The sequence below is a fragment of the Camelus bactrianus genome, chromosome 1 (assembly GCF_048773025.1).
Source record: "Camelus bactrianus isolate YW-2024 breed Bactrian camel chromosome 1, ASM4877302v1, whole genome shotgun sequence".
NCBI lineage: Eukaryota > Metazoa > Chordata > Mammalia > Artiodactyla > Camelidae > Camelus > Camelus bactrianus.
In genome coordinates this window covers 21,714,939-21,730,658 of record NC_133539.1, presented here as the reverse complement: position 1 = coordinate 21,730,658, position 15,720 = coordinate 21,714,939, and the positions used below count along the sequence as shown (strand labels likewise).

General features: G+C 36.6%; 1 protein-coding gene across 1 annotated transcript in view; it reads right to left on the bottom strand.

Moving 5' to 3' along the window:
• Window positions 1–15,720, bottom strand: part of TMPRSS15 (transmembrane serine protease 15) — a 107,090-nt gene that overhangs the window by 21,867 nt on the left and 69,503 nt on the right. The window contains exons 19-20 of the mRNA XM_010960134.3: window positions 15,134–15,266; window positions 2,334–2,429 (exon numbers count right to left, since the gene is read on the bottom strand). Coding sequence (XP_010958436.1) covers window positions 2,334–2,429; window positions 15,134–15,266 — 229 coding nt within the window. The remainder of the gene's footprint in view (window positions 1–2,333; window positions 2,430–15,133; window positions 15,267–15,720) is intronic.

Genomic DNA, 15,720 nt, shown 5'->3' with positions numbered 1-15,720 from the left:
TGAACTCAGTTCTCTCCTTATATATGCCCAACAACATGGCCTTTTTTCTTTCTCTTTTTTCCTTCCAGAGCTGCTATTTAAAGTGAGCTGCTTCTTTGGGGGGCTTAGAACACAGCGCAGAAGAGTGGGAAAGTGGAGGGCTCTGAAGTCAGATAAACCTGGGTTGGAATCTCCACGGTGCCTACCAGCTTTGTGAACATGTCCTAGTCACTTACCACCACCAGGCCTGTTTCCTTATCCTGATGGGGGAGCAGTGCTACCAAACCACAGAGCTTTTGAGTGGACTGGAAATAATCTCCTTAGTTAACACCGTAATATTCCTACCATAGCATCTGCACATGATAAGGATTCAGTAAAGTGTTTGATGAGTGCTTCATATCCGGTATCCAGCACCATGCTTAGAACATATTGTCAATCAGTATATCATAAGTCCATTTCCTTTCTTTTCTTTTCTTTTCTTTTCTTTTCTTTTCTTTTCTTTTCTTTTCTTTTCTTTTTTTTTTTCTTTGCATCTAGAACTACTACTAAAGTGGTCCAAAGAACTGGAGGAAAGGGAAGCTTAGCGCTGGTGGCAGCGTGAACTGTACATTTCCAGTGATATCGGGGCAGGTTGCTGGGGTCGTGCTGAGCGGCCTTTCTCAGTGGTGGGAAATAATCCCCTAGTCATGCATATGCCTCATAAAAGGAAGGAAAAAATGGAGATCTAGTTCAGTAGACCTGCATACATGGAAGAATCATCTTCCTTGATATCCTCTTCCTTTCTTTAATTTTTAACAATTACAACCACTAGTGAAAGGGTATTTTTCAAAAGTACCAGTTTTCATGGGGCAGTGAACGTACCTCTGCAATAAATAAACACATAAATTAGCTAACTAGATAAACGCATACATGTCTGATTTCCTGCTCACCCAGTATAACATGGCTAATCACGGGAGAGATTAACAATGTCCTGGCTTATTCATGTGATGAAAGTTTCTAGTATCCTTGTCTATAAATGGTGTCTCTTTCAAATAATATGAACATACATACAATAAAGACATCAATGTGTGATGATACTGGCATTTTGGTGCTAAGCATGGAATAACCTAGTTCTTATTTTAAACATGTGTATAATTAATATGAAAGTATTTTATGCCTTTTCCTTTTTTCCTAACTCACTCTTGAATGTCTATAAAGTATAAATGAGAGACATTCTCAATATAAAAACGGCTCAGGATCTGTAATGGTAATGTACATTTAGACACGCCTTACACAAAGGGAATCGAGAAGGCTGCTTTCTCACCTGCAGATGCTTTGATTCACCCCCAATGAGACTAACAATATCAGTCAAGGCCCTGCAAGCATTCATATAAAACATTCAACTGCTAAGTACCTTGGTACTAAAAATTCTCCTTTAACAATTTGTTTTACTGATAGAGCTCACAGAAATGGCCACATTTCATGAAGAGCTGAATAATTATAATATAATATTTATATTATAATAAAAATATAATAAATATCATTATATAATGATTATAATAATATAATTATTATACAATATAATTATAATTTTGCTTTTCACTCTTAAGTATGTTCAAAAAACTACAAGCTAGCGCACCAGCGATGATATCTTAAATCCTTGTTATAGTCTCTTCTTGAAATTACTTTCTTCCCGCCCAAGCTGGCCTTTAATGGAACTGTAAAATTCAGAAGCCAGTTTCAACAAAAATTATTATTAATGCCCAAACAGGAGGAATGGCACAAACTAAGCTAAAACAGATCTTTAAATACAGGAAGGAGGTTGCTTTTAAAACATTGGTAAAAGTTGTAAAAGTGAACCTAATTTTAAAGAGCAAAAGAGAAAATGCAGGCACAACAAGAAGTCTGAACTCTTCACTGAATATCCATGCTCTGTTTGCTAGAGAAATGAATACCATGGCTTTTTTTTCTCTCTCTCTCGACAATAGCTAATTGTGTCACTCTTTTTAGTCTGATCAGCACTGGACCTTTTTATTCTAACTCTTACAATTTCTTTCTATGGGATTTACTTGTTCATAAATCCAAGAGTAAAGATAAAAAGGATATGGAAGTAAAACTTATTGAATCTCTATCTGCGTGCTAGATAATTACATACAATACCTCATTTGACCATCCTACCATCTATCTGAGGATTAGGCAATGTTATTGGGTAAGGTCAGTTAGATGCTGTTGGCGTCACCTAAATAATAAAAAAGTTACATAACTTTCAAGATTACATGGCTAGCATGTGGTGGTATTAAAATCTGACTAGCTTCAAAATCCATTTTCTTTCTAGTCAATATAAAACTAATAAAAGAACACATTTTGGGACCCACCTTGGTGTTAGTATTAAGCTGCCATTAGGTGCTGTGTTTAATTTTACAAACGGTCCACCTCCAGTAGAAAAGATTGGCATGGATGAGTTTCCACTCCTAAGGAAAAACACAGACAGAACAAAAACACAAACGGAAAAGACCCATAAACTAAACTTCTAGTTATTTAATGCTGTGGACATTGAAATAAATATGAAATAAATAAATAAATAAAATATGAAACTCCAGACAGACATTTTAATATTAGATCCAAACATTTTAATATTAAACTTCAAATGTTTTATGTCTAAAAGATAGTTAGGATTTCCCATAATGACATAAAATATAATTTTAATTTTTATGTAATATCTCTAGTTCTTGTTTGCTTGCTTATATATATTATTTAACAAGGCTAAAGTCAGTGTATATATCACTGGAGTGTTTGATTTTTTCATTTGACTTTCCTATGTTCAATAATTTTCACATCAATTATAATAACTTCAGAGAATTGCCATACCATAATTTATTAAACTTTTTTCCTATTGAGTGGAATTCATCTTTTTAAAAAATGCACCTTGCCTAGGAACAACCTAGAAAAAAGAGATGTTGATTGTTTACCTTTCTGTGTGTTGCTTTGATGTTGGTATTTCATTCAATTCAAAGTCTAACTGCCCTAATTTAAAGCCAGAAGCTATGTTATTGCTCTGAAATGGGTGGGTATGTAGCCTGGAAACCCACTGAGCCAGAATGGGTCAGAGAAAGAGACAGAAAAGCCTCCATGTGACAAAAGACAAAAGACGTGGACTGGTCTTTCTTATCCCTGAACACCTGTTACATCCGTGCTGTCAATTGTGAGCCTTAATTGAAGATTTCTTTTAATCATCCTCTCTCCTCTATTCTTCCGGCTTCTCACTTTCTAATCTTTTTCCTGGCTTTTATTTATTCGAGATTTTAACCTTCATATAAAAGTACCCCTTTGGGCTGGAAACATCCTGATTCCCGCTATTTGCTTCTGATTAGCGGGGAGATGATATGGTTCTTATCTTTCGGGGTATCTGAAGGACCCGCCCACTTCCTCTTCAGAAGAAGGTCCAGTGTCTTCCCTAGGCTATACTCGCCCCTGATCCTTTTCTATCTGTGCATGTGGAGGAAATTTCCAAGCCACACTCATGGCTGTTATGCTCAGTAAGAGGAAAAGATCTAAGCAGAGGGTGTTCCCTCTCTCTTTCAGGTAAGACAACGCCTTAAAGAAACTGAAAGTGTCTGGTAACTTTCATCCACTGAATGGAGAGCTGAAACAATGGCGCCTGTATGTAATGTCCCAGAATTTAGCCCCTTGCACTTTGATTTTATAAACAGATAAAAGTAACTCAAGCGCATAAATCAACGATTGTTCCTTTAATAAAATCTGGCGTGGATTTACCAAAGGGAAAAATGAGTGTTACTACTATTATTGTTAAAGATTAAGATATTCCTTCCATGTGGGCAGAAAAATCATCTTATCTAAGTACTTACATAAGATGTATTTGTTTTAGCTCAGAAAACAAAACAGGCATAAAAACATCCAAAGAAAATGAAAATGTTAATTTGAAAAGATGCACTTCAGTATTCACAGCAGCATTATTTATAGTTGCCAAGATACGGTAGCAGACTACTTGCCCATCGACAGATGGCAGAGGGATGAAGAAATGTGGACACACACACCCACAACAAACTATTACTCAGCCACAAAAAGAATGAAATTGTGCCATTTGTGACAAAATGGTCGGACCTGGAGGGTACTATGCTAAGTGAAACAAGTCAGACAGAGGAAGACAAATCCTGGGTGTTTTCACTTATATGTGGAATCCGAAAAACAAAACAAGTGAAAAAATATAACAAAACAGAAATAGACTCACAGATACAGAGAACAAACTAAGGGTTGCCAGAACGGAAACGGATGGAGGGAGGGGTGAAATTAGGTGAAGGAGATTAAGAGACACAAAATGTTAGTCTGTCTCATGTTAACTTAATTTTAGACCACTCAGTAGACCCAATAGAAGGGTAAAGGAATATTTCTTCCTCCCCAACAGTGTGTAATCTATTAAGATATTGAATCACTACGTTGTTCACCTGAAACGAATATAATATTGTAAGTTAATTATACTTCAATTAAAAAAAAAACAACTCGAAAGGCAGTCAGGAATGCTCTGGATCAGGAAGGACTTCACCACTGCAGGAATCTTTTAGTTAAGGACTCACACATTTAGGGAAGACAGGATGTGGATCAAAATAGATTTTAGAGAACTTTAATTTTTACCATTGGTGCAACTCCTGGTACAATTCATCACATTAATCTTGACTTTTAAGAATACCAAGGAATGTCTATCCAATCTGAAGAGGTTCTAGTTGTGCTGACTTTGCCTACAGGCTCCAGAAATATCACTGGAATTGGTTGGTTAGTGCAAATATTTGCTGGGAGGGAAGAGTTGGTGGAACCTAGTTACTCTCCAATCTCCCTTTTGTTTGTGGGTCTTCTTTTACTGCCTTTGGTCATGTTCTCAGTATCCGTATTCTGCTGAATGCCTGTATGGGCTGGATGTTCTCCTAGGTGGTTTTCTGTGTTCCTGATGCTCCACGATGAAGGACTTTCCAGGTGTCTTCTCCAGGCGAGCAGCATCAGCCTCACCAGGGGTTATCTGCAAATTGTCCAGCACCATTCCAGACCCACGTACCCATTCAGAACCTCTGGGGGTTGGGTCCGGTGATGAGCCTGTTACCAAACCCTCCAGGTGATTCTGGTACCTGCTAGCCGGCAAACCACCATCGTAGCCAAATATAAAATCTGATTCTTTACTTGTTCAGGGGTCTGCTCTTTGGCTTCCACAGTGACTTCTGGCTGCCTGATAAGCAATCTCTTTGAGGAACTGACAGAGTTAATCCATATATCAGGACCCACAAAGTAGGGGTCGTCCAGTGGTCTGGCCGCTGTCACACATCTAAACCTAAGTCAGCCCACATGTACAAGAACTGCCTCCCTGTCAGGGAAACATACCACCAATCGCAATCCTCCAGCTCACCTTGAGCTAGCCATTCTTGCCCTAGAAAACAGAAGCCGGTGGCCTCATCAGGGGTCCTCACCTCCTGGATCTTGTAGCCGATCAGACCATTTCTTCCTTGCCTCTTCTAATGTTCTATTAAAGTCACTCTCACCCCAAATCCCCCAGGAAGACTGCCCTACTTCTTGTGAGGCACAGACCTCCCCAAGTCCGTGGGCTATTTACCCTTAATAAAGGACATCAGACTTGTTATTAAATTATTTTCATTTTGTCATTGGACAGCACTCATGATAATGTGGAGGAACACCCAGAAAGGTAATTTCTTAAAAATATACATCAAAGCTGTGGATTTAAGACTCCTCCATTGTCTCTGACTGGTTTTAGTCTATCGCTTGGCTATCTCTTTTAAGACAACATTGAGGGGTTGCCTTTATTTCTCTGGAAATTTAAAACAAAATCTAGACAAAGTTAAATTGCAAGAAATACTGAAATATCTGTAAATCAGTGTTTAATCTAGCATCTGTTTATTGCACTTACCTACCAGTGGCCTTGCACTGTGATGGGATTGCCAGTTAAATTTTTAACATAAGCCTATTCTAGAAGAAAGGAAGGCTAGAGGCAAAGCTTTAAGAATAAAGAATACTTAGTAGATATTAAATGCTCCACCCTAGGATTCTCAGGTGTTGTACCACAGTGATGTTTTCCCTACCTGGCTGAGAAAAACAGAGATTATGTGTGCATATGGACAAAAGACACATGTACAGTTTATATTCTAAGAGTGTGTTCTACATTTGTAGTCTCAAACTTCATATGAGAAAATAGACTGCAGTTAATGGTGTAGATATGTGGTTTGGGTTATTCAGAATAACTGGGTAAAACATTCTTTTGGAAAAAGCTTCTAAAGTAATCACATAATTAATTTTTTTGTTAAGTATTGATATCTGCAACACCAGAGTGGTGCACGGAGGCATCAGCTCATAAACACATTTCCAGGTGTCAGTGTTGGATGTTAAAATTTGGAATTTAATTTGAGACAGAGTACTTTTCAAATCCTGCCAAGTTGAACTCATCCTTGTTTGAACTGAACACAATTTATTCCAGTTTGTATTCACAGTAAACAGAATATAAGTGGCAGCAGAAGTTGATGACAAACTACTTCTTATTTTAAGAAATGACTGAAACAATAAAAATATATTTAAAACGTTCTCGGCAAAATAAAAGGTTAGGAACCATGTGTTAAGTCACCATCTATTTTTGAGAAACAAAAATCTCAGAATAACTGAAAAATTGAACTGTTGAGAATATATTTTAAGTTCTATAATTAAAGCAAGCCTCAGTTTCCTTTTCTTGCAAAAAATTAGTTAAATTTTAGAGAGGCATGCTCTCAAAATTAAAACTAGAATTTGCATTAAAAAAGATCCTAAATGTGTTCCAGTTCTGCAAATTTCAATAACTGTATATGCATTTGCATGACTGTTTGAAATCTGTCGTTTGGTATTACCTAAAAATGCGCCCATGTAGCAGCACCTTGATGACATGTTAATGCCTCCTGACTGCCTGTTTCCAAGCCTTTATTACCACTTTTATAGGCTGTGCGCCCTCAGAGGGCTCCTCTGGCTTCAGGGGAACCTTATTCTGTCTGAGAAAAGAAGCATACACATGCAACCCACCATTATTATTTTTGAGGTCATATATGAAGGCATAAAAATATACGCAGAGAGGAATTCTAGTGAGAAAAAGAAGGCTATCCCAAGGCGTCTTGCACAGTATTAAATCTGCCTCTCTTCTTGGACCCTGCTTAGGTTTCCTCTCTTTTGTCTCGCTACTCAGACTGCATGTGCTGTGATAAGAATTCCTCCCTGAAGCAGGAGCTTAGGAGGGATGTTTTAAGCTTTTGGACACACTAAAGCTGCAGAGAATAATAACAAATGCTGCAAATGCAGCAGCCAGGCACTGTCGCTCATGTCACACCCAAAAGCTGTAGGTTATGAATTGAGCCAGGTGGGATTAGTCTGAAAAGGGTTTTGGAGAAGGATGGGCTTTCCATTTCAGCTTGGAGGGAAGAAGGGCATTGATTTGGCAGGGCAGAAGGCGGGAGAGAGCATTTTCATAGGCAGGGGCGTGGTGAATGAAAGGGATTCAAGGCAAAGGACGGCAACGCATCCCACTAGGAGAGTCAGGACACGTGGGCAGGTCCTAAACACCACAACTGAACTGGATGCGTTTCAGCCACAACTGCTTATTCATTTACCATGTTTACAGCAACACATCTAGCACTCACTCAGCACTATCATAACTCTTAGCAAACTTAGATAAGCTTAATTAATTTTAGATGTTCTGATCTCAACTCAAAATTTTGTGACATATACAGAAGGAAAAAAAATGTCAACAGAAAAGAACTATCTTCACCTGATCAATTTCCCCCTTTGTGCAAGCCACTGCGTTAAGAACAAGACAGAAATCCATGGGGTCAGTCTGGTCGCTGCTCTCTGTTATCCTACAGACATAACGACATTCAGAAGAAAATGAACTCCTGGCATCTCCTACCAAAACTGCAGCTGAGGGAAGTGATACTTAGATTGTCAGAGGCAGCATCTCCATGGATAGCATCTTGGACAAAATAATCTTAATCCTTTGTAGTATATCCTTGATTCATTTGTAACATTATTTTCTCAGTACCATTGGAGTTTACTTATTTTTGAATAAGAGGCATATGATCTAAACCTCCATGTTTACTATGACGTGTTCTCAGGGCGCATGTTTTTTCAATGCATTATTACTTTGTAAGACTATACATGCAAAATTTCCTTTAGAATTTAATGTCAGAAGAAAATCTGTTTTCCCCATAGAATTGGTACTATTTATCTTGTCTCATAGTTAAAGTTATGCAATTTTTAGTATTTTCCTTTTTTGTGTCATCAGTTTCCAGGAATCTCAGACACAATTATTAGTAATTATGCTGACCTTGCATGTTTTATCAATTTACCTCCTTATTTCTTTGGACCTTATTTATATCACTATTCTATTAATCTTACTGCATATACTCTGTTATAAATCACCTCAGTTTCTTTTAAAAAGATAAGGGTGCAAGGAAAAGAGAGAATGGAAGGAAATAAGGGGAAAAAAGGAAGGGACTAAGGAAATGAGGAGGGAAACAAAACATATAGAAGAAAGAAAATAGAAAAGAGAAAGAGGAAGGGAAAATTAAAGGAAAGGAGAAAAAAGTATGTTATTCCATTAGATTTTATCAATTTTATTCAAAATTGTCTTTGGCTCACAGAATATACAGCATTAGTTTTTTACAGGCTGATCAGTTGGAAACAGTTTTCAGAAGGGAAGCAGAACGAACAAGAACACTTTTGTTATTCATTTCAGGGGGTGATAGTTTCCTTCCTGCCTTTATCTGTTTCTATTTTAGAATTTAGAAGCCTCCCTCCACCTTCCCAAACAACAGGATTTAAGGGCATGGTGGAGGATATTCTAGTTTGGGGAAAACCGTAATTTTTTGTTGTTTTTACGTAACAAACTTTAAGTGAAAAAAATGGCCTTTGAGTAAAAAAGAAACAAACGAATAAAAATTAAACAACCCCCCCGAACTCTGTAACAGATTTTTAGAGACTAAATAGCTATGTTGTAGAAAATTTATTGGTAGATAAGTCACAACTGACCAATTTTCTTAACTCTTTGTATGTATAATTATATTCTTGGTAATTTCCTTGCCACATAACTCTTACAAATTAGAGTGTAAGTCAAAATTAAAGAGATTTCTCCCTAATAAAATAAATGACATTTCAATAAACGAGTTCCTTAAGTCCCAATAATGTTCTCAAATACATAGTGGGAGAAATTGGGAATGATTTTTTTCCAAGCAAGCAATTAATACCAGCCTGTGTTTGGTGAAAACTTAGCCATGGAGATATATATGTATATATGTATATACCCTTTTAATGATGTCCTATTTACAGTAGTCTTTTGAAACTCTCTAATTGTGTTTGATCTATTGGGAGGAAGAAGTTTTCCTGAGAAGTTAAAATAGGCTGGTGTCAGAATGACAAGCTAAGAAATCCCCTGGATTAAGTCAGAGATGCCCTCACATAAAGCATTTAAATCTGATTACAGTAGGAAAAAAACGTTTGATTTCATTTTCACTTTTTTTTTTTTTAATGGAGGTACTGGATGTCTAATCCAGGACCTCAATGCACATTCTGCCACTGAACTATGCCCACCTCTGACTTTGTTTTTAATACCAGATGAAATCAAACTGCCAAACTTTAGAGACGTTTTGTATAACTTGTGTGTTTTCTACTGAAACAAGTACACAAAGGTTCAGGTTCCTTTGACATGAGACAACTACTTATCTTTAAAGACCCAGGCTCTCTGGGCTTCACTCCAGCCAAGGTTCCAGTCTGGGTTCTACAGTGCCCCTAGTGGTCCATGATTAACATGCAGGGGGCTTATAGTTGGAGGAAAAATAATGACACTTTATTTTATTAACCTCTAATTGAAATATAGGCTTTCCATCTAACCACAGTATTATTAGCAACACCTATAATTTTGCAACCCAAACAAATGACAGAGATCTTCAGGTCACACTGCAGTTACTGCATACATCAAAAGTATCATTTATTCTCATCTTGGTTTAGAGTAATCATGAGAATCACCGGTCTATCGTATTTATTACCTTAATAAAGACATATATAATACCATACTGTATTTTTAATAATTTGATAACTTGTAATTTAATAATTTGATAACTTTTTTCAATGTAATGAATTTCCTTTTGCCATTATGTCTATTTTACTTTATGCCCTTAAAAATATGTACCTAAGAAGAGGTTGGTAAGTTTCACCAGACTGCCAAAAGGGTCCATGACACACAGAAGAAGATTAAGGACACCCACCCTGACGGTGGTTCTCAAACTTTAACCAGCAACCGAATCGCCTGACAGGCTTGTTCAAAAACAGATTGCTGCTCCCTGCTCTAGACTTTCTGATGAGCTTGTCTGAAGTGGGGTTCCAGCACGAGCATTTGTATACATGCATCCCAGGTGTTGCAGATGCAGAAATTTAGCTCTAAAATCACACAGTGGGAATCACTGACCTAGACCGCCCCGAGTCTGAATGTCTGGGACGACGGCCAGGTGACTCTAACGTATCACCAGGTTTGGGAGCTGCCGATCTAGCTCCTGGATTACAAGTCAGTGGCTCTCTTATTTTCACTCCCTTGCTCATAGCAAATATAGTTACCCAACCACTGTGCTTTCCCCAACCCTGTTAGATAATAAGCCTATTAAAGATTACTCTCAGGAAGTTATACGATGACTATAGTTTGCTATTAATTATTTTCTCTTTACTTATTCTTAATTAATGCATTTCTAATTCCGAAATAGGAAAAAAAAATCAGAGTTATACATTGTAATTCAGGCAAATGGTGAGCTTCTTAGCTTGGCCAGTTAAACCAAGTAAAATAAAAATTTTTTTCCATGATCTTGCCCACAGCTGCCCCTGCCCCACCAGCCCACTGCCTTACCCATCCCTCCCCAGGAACATAGCTAAGAATAAAATTAAAATTTCCTTTTTGTGTTGAACTTATAAATTAAAAAACTAAATATTAAAACTAAAAAACCAGAAAATGTTATTTACCTATTTTTGTGTCAAGATAGCAAATAAAATCATTCAGAATTGAAGGTCATCATTATATTTTTTTCACCTAATTCCTATACTTTTGTAGTTTTGTTAAGGCTTTGCCCACATAGCTGAAAAGCTGGGGACACTGACAGAAAATATGAACAAGAACATAATTTGTCCACCAATTTCTTAAACTCATCTGAAGCACAGGTTCCATTTTTCAGTTTCCCAGAAAACTATTTTCAGTGCTGAATTGTGAATGCAACTCTGTGGTGGTGCTTATACAGGAAGTTAAATTATCATGCTCTATTTATTTGTAAGACTAATTAAAAAAAATTTTACCCCTTACCCTCCATTCTCCACCAACATTTTCAAAACACCTCTGGAATGGAAGAACCTTGAAGGAATTCCATTTCTTGTTTTGGGTTTCAGAACAAGAGAGTCAGTGTGATGTTTCTGGTATCTGAACAGAAGATACCTAGCACAGGATTATCATGGGACTTAAACATGAGCACCAGCTCCTTATAGCACTGCCTGATGGGGATACATATATCTAGCTCTATTTTTAAAAAAAAAACATTAGTATTTCTTAAATTTTGTGCAGCTGTACAGACCCTGATGACTTCTAGCTTTTACTGGCTTAGCGGGGCAAATCAACCGCATAGGTCATTTACTGGGTTAGTAACAGGGTGGTGTGCTTTCCTAGGAAATCTCATTTTAAAAATCACTACTCTAAGTTTCCTTAACGATTATTTCTGCATCAGTATAAAATGTTTTCTTTCATACTTTGATCAGAGACATGAAAATGTTATTCAAAGTACCTTCTACTTATGCATGCTGTAAGTGTCAGGGAATGAAAATATTTCATTTAAAAAAGGGAAGGCTGATGAAATCTGCCTCATATGACTTACCAGAATCTGTGGGGAACTGCATTTTGTGCCCTATCTGCATAAATAATCTTGAGAGACTCCAGTGCCTTTTTAATAAATCGACTCCTAAATTACTTTCCACTGTACCAAACACATCATTTTAAACTCGCTAAGTTTTCTTTTGGTTACCATGCACCAGTCTAGGCAAATTCTCATTAAGGCTATAACTTTCTTTCAATTACTAGAGCTCTATGGAGACCATGTAATAAGTGCAGGCCCACAGATTAAAGTCTTTGCAGAGATGACCTGACTCATTTCTGAAGAAAGCAAGCGCCTGACCTTTATCAAAAATACTGTATCGAAGGCAGTGGGATGTACTACTAGCTTTACACCCAGTAAAAAATTTAGCTCTCTGTCCCGGTCTCCATCTGGAAGGACTGTGATTCATAAGAAATAAGGTCAGTGAACCAGAGAGCAAAATCTGGCTGCGGGGAAAAACATGTAAATAGATCATATACAGCTGTGTGGAATTGGCTGTCATCCACACGGCACAAGCCACTGGACTAGCCATTGTCTTAGAGAGCCTTCCCTGACATGCACAAATTGCATATAGGTTCTCCTATAGCACGTTGTAGTTATCACATTATATTGCAATTATCTATTGATGTGACTATCTGTACCACATAAGCATTTAAAGCCAAAACCGTGTCTTATTTATCTGAAGAACAGATAGAATATGATTGCCAATGCTTTGATTTCTGACCTGGAGTAATCAAAATCATATATTTATATTAGCAACTGTTAATAAAGTTAAATATTTCCTTTCTAATATCTTCTCTCACATAACGGGAGTCAATAGCATGCTATCATATTTTATTTTTATTCAAATGCATTAAGAAACATTTCTGCCGAAGAAGATGTTGATCATTTTGATCTTTGTAAATGGTTCATCTTAACCCCATATGTCCTCTAGGGAACACCACAATGGAAAGCATGCCTGTGTTTCTAATCATATAGTGATTGCTTAGGAAGGTGATGAACTGGACCACAGGCTCCTGTGCAGGAAGAGCCCAGTCACCCAGGGCATTTGGATTCATCAGCTGGGGACACAATGTCAAGTAACCAATCTCGTCAGCCTAAACTTTACTAAGTTTCTCAGTTTGTAAAATAGCTCCTCCGTTTTATTGGCAGATTTAGAAGGGGAAACAAATGACTTCCAAGGGCCGCAGCTGTATGAACTCACTACTGAACTGAAGTCAACATTAAGGTAGGAATCTGGAATCCGAGCCACTTACCCAGCGCTTTACTTGAAGTGAGGATAAACAACTGTCCTTTTCAGTGTTGTGTGGATTCTTCATCAAAAAACAGTATTCTCCCTACGACCTACCTTCCTCCAAGACTCTATGTCTCAAAGCCCCCCATGTTGAAAGGGTTTCTGGTAGAACACAAACTGCAATGTGTAATTAAAGGGATAAATATATATAAAGTGCAGGAATTTTCCGACTAATACACCTAAACCAAATTGATGATGATTTACATACTGGATGACGAAACTCACTTCCTCCCTTGGATCTTGATAGGAATTGCCTTTCTGATGAGGCTGAGATCACTTGGATGAGACTTGGAGCTGGGGAGTTCCTGTTCTGAATGGGTAACATTAGAGGAGGTAAAGGGAGTCGAAAGCTCTCAATCCAATTGCAGGAAGTTATGGAGCATTTCTGATACTCCGACTGGGACCTCAACAAATTTTCTTATTGTAAAATATCTGTATGTGGTGGTTAGGTACTATCTTGGCATTAGTAATCAATTTAACTCTCCCAGTCTACTGGGAATTAAACAGCTATTACGGCGACACCAGGACCTAACCACTGCACTAACATTATTTTTAGTGGAAAATAATGTTTTGGGTTGAAAAAAAAAACACTTTGAAACACTTCACTAATGTTATTTCTAGTGGAACATAGGTTTGGGGGTTAGAAAATAAACATTTTGAAATCAATTTTTAAAAATCTGTGTATAGCATGAAGACTGTTATATGAATTATTAATCAGAGAGAGGTCCCCTGATGAGGAAAGCTATTAAATTTGATTTTGATGAACTAAGAATAGTTGAGATAAACAGGGAAATGCTGGGGGCATGTGTGCATGTGGACTTAAATTATTTTCCTTTGTAATTTTATGTAATCTTTTAAAATAATTTAGAAAATCATTCTCCAGTTCAGGACAGAAAGGAAATTATAATGATTTATAACTGACAAATATAGAAATGTATACTTTTAACATATATTTAGTTAGATATATATTTATACATATATATATTTTATATAACGAATAATTTAGTACTTCAACAGATTATTTAGCACCTGTATTTTGAGACAAAGGTAAGTCTAGATATTAGCAATGCAACAATGATAAAATAGACATGGTTCTTACATTTACAGACTTTGTAGTTGAATATGACAGGCCAGCCTGGTAATGATACAGTGCTATAAGTGATAAACGTTCACATCTGACCGCGTTTGGTTAGATCTCCAAAATCATGAATAACGAAGGGTCAGAATGGTGAATTAGAGTGGACTGATTATACAACTTAAAAGAAGTAAATCCTCACTACTTATTACCTCCCATTTTCATCTTATCACTTTTGAGATTGATGGGAAGGTAAAAAAATGAATATGGTGAACTTATATATTTGATGTAATATATTATGACATTAAATTGGCAGGTATAATAAAGTTTTGGTGAGTCCATAACATGCAATTATCACTTGCATCACCCTTCTTGGGAAAGTCTTGCAATTTTGCATATGCTTTCTCACAATTATACTGCTACAAATTTCCCAAAAGAACTATTATAAACATGTTGCGAAGATACAGCAAAAGCATATTCTCTAAAGTACACTTGCAGTTAGTTATATATATATTACACCATATAGCAGAAAATGGAATATTTCATTTTCTTAAAAATGATAATCTATAGAAAATATTTAATGCTATGAGAAATGTTCATGTGTAAGTAGGCTAAAAAACAGAGCATAATATGATATTTTGTGTAATTTTATAATATACTATTACTATATCCTTGTATTTATGTAATATTTATAAAAAGGCTATTAACTGTGCTTGTTTTTTGAGAATGGGGTTAAGCTAGATTTTTATTTTCTTCCTTTTGAATATGTGTATTTTCTAAATAGATAATTTTCAGAAATTTTAAATTTCTTAATAAACCCACTTTAAGACCCATAAAAAAGCTTGAGAATAATTTAAAAGAGAGCAGAGTAGAATGACTTACCCTAGTCCCAGCAGCTGACAAACATCATCTGAGATCTGGGTGGTCCAGTTCTCAGCACAAGCTACATGCCATGCGCTCTGGATTCTGAATTGCACCAAACCACTGTTGCTTGTTGTACCATTGAAAAGACGCACTAAAGAGATTAGATCAAGATGGAGTCATTTTGACCTAAGTTGATAAAAGTAAAAAATGACTCTAAACTAAACATGCAATGTTCTTAACATTTAGAGTTTAGAGACTGGTTGTATTTTTTATTAAGGGTATATTGGAAGTCTTAAGTTGAAAAATACAAATTTGGCAGGCTGAATTTTGCTCTTTCATATCAGTATAAAAGTGGAAAGGACAGAGATATGCAATACAGCAAATAAAAAGAAAGTAAATCTTTTCTGAAGAGCATAGCTTGTAAGCTTAGTCTTTGAAAGAAGGAAAACTCAAGTTCAGCGATAACTTTAGGCATTTTTTTTCTACTTCTTTCCCCAGAAACTATTTTCTTTGGCCTGTTTCTTTTGTTATTTGTTTTCCATCATCCTCCCTTCCATCTTACAACTGTTTTGGATAGAGTGTTAAGGCCAGGTAGGGACTGGGCC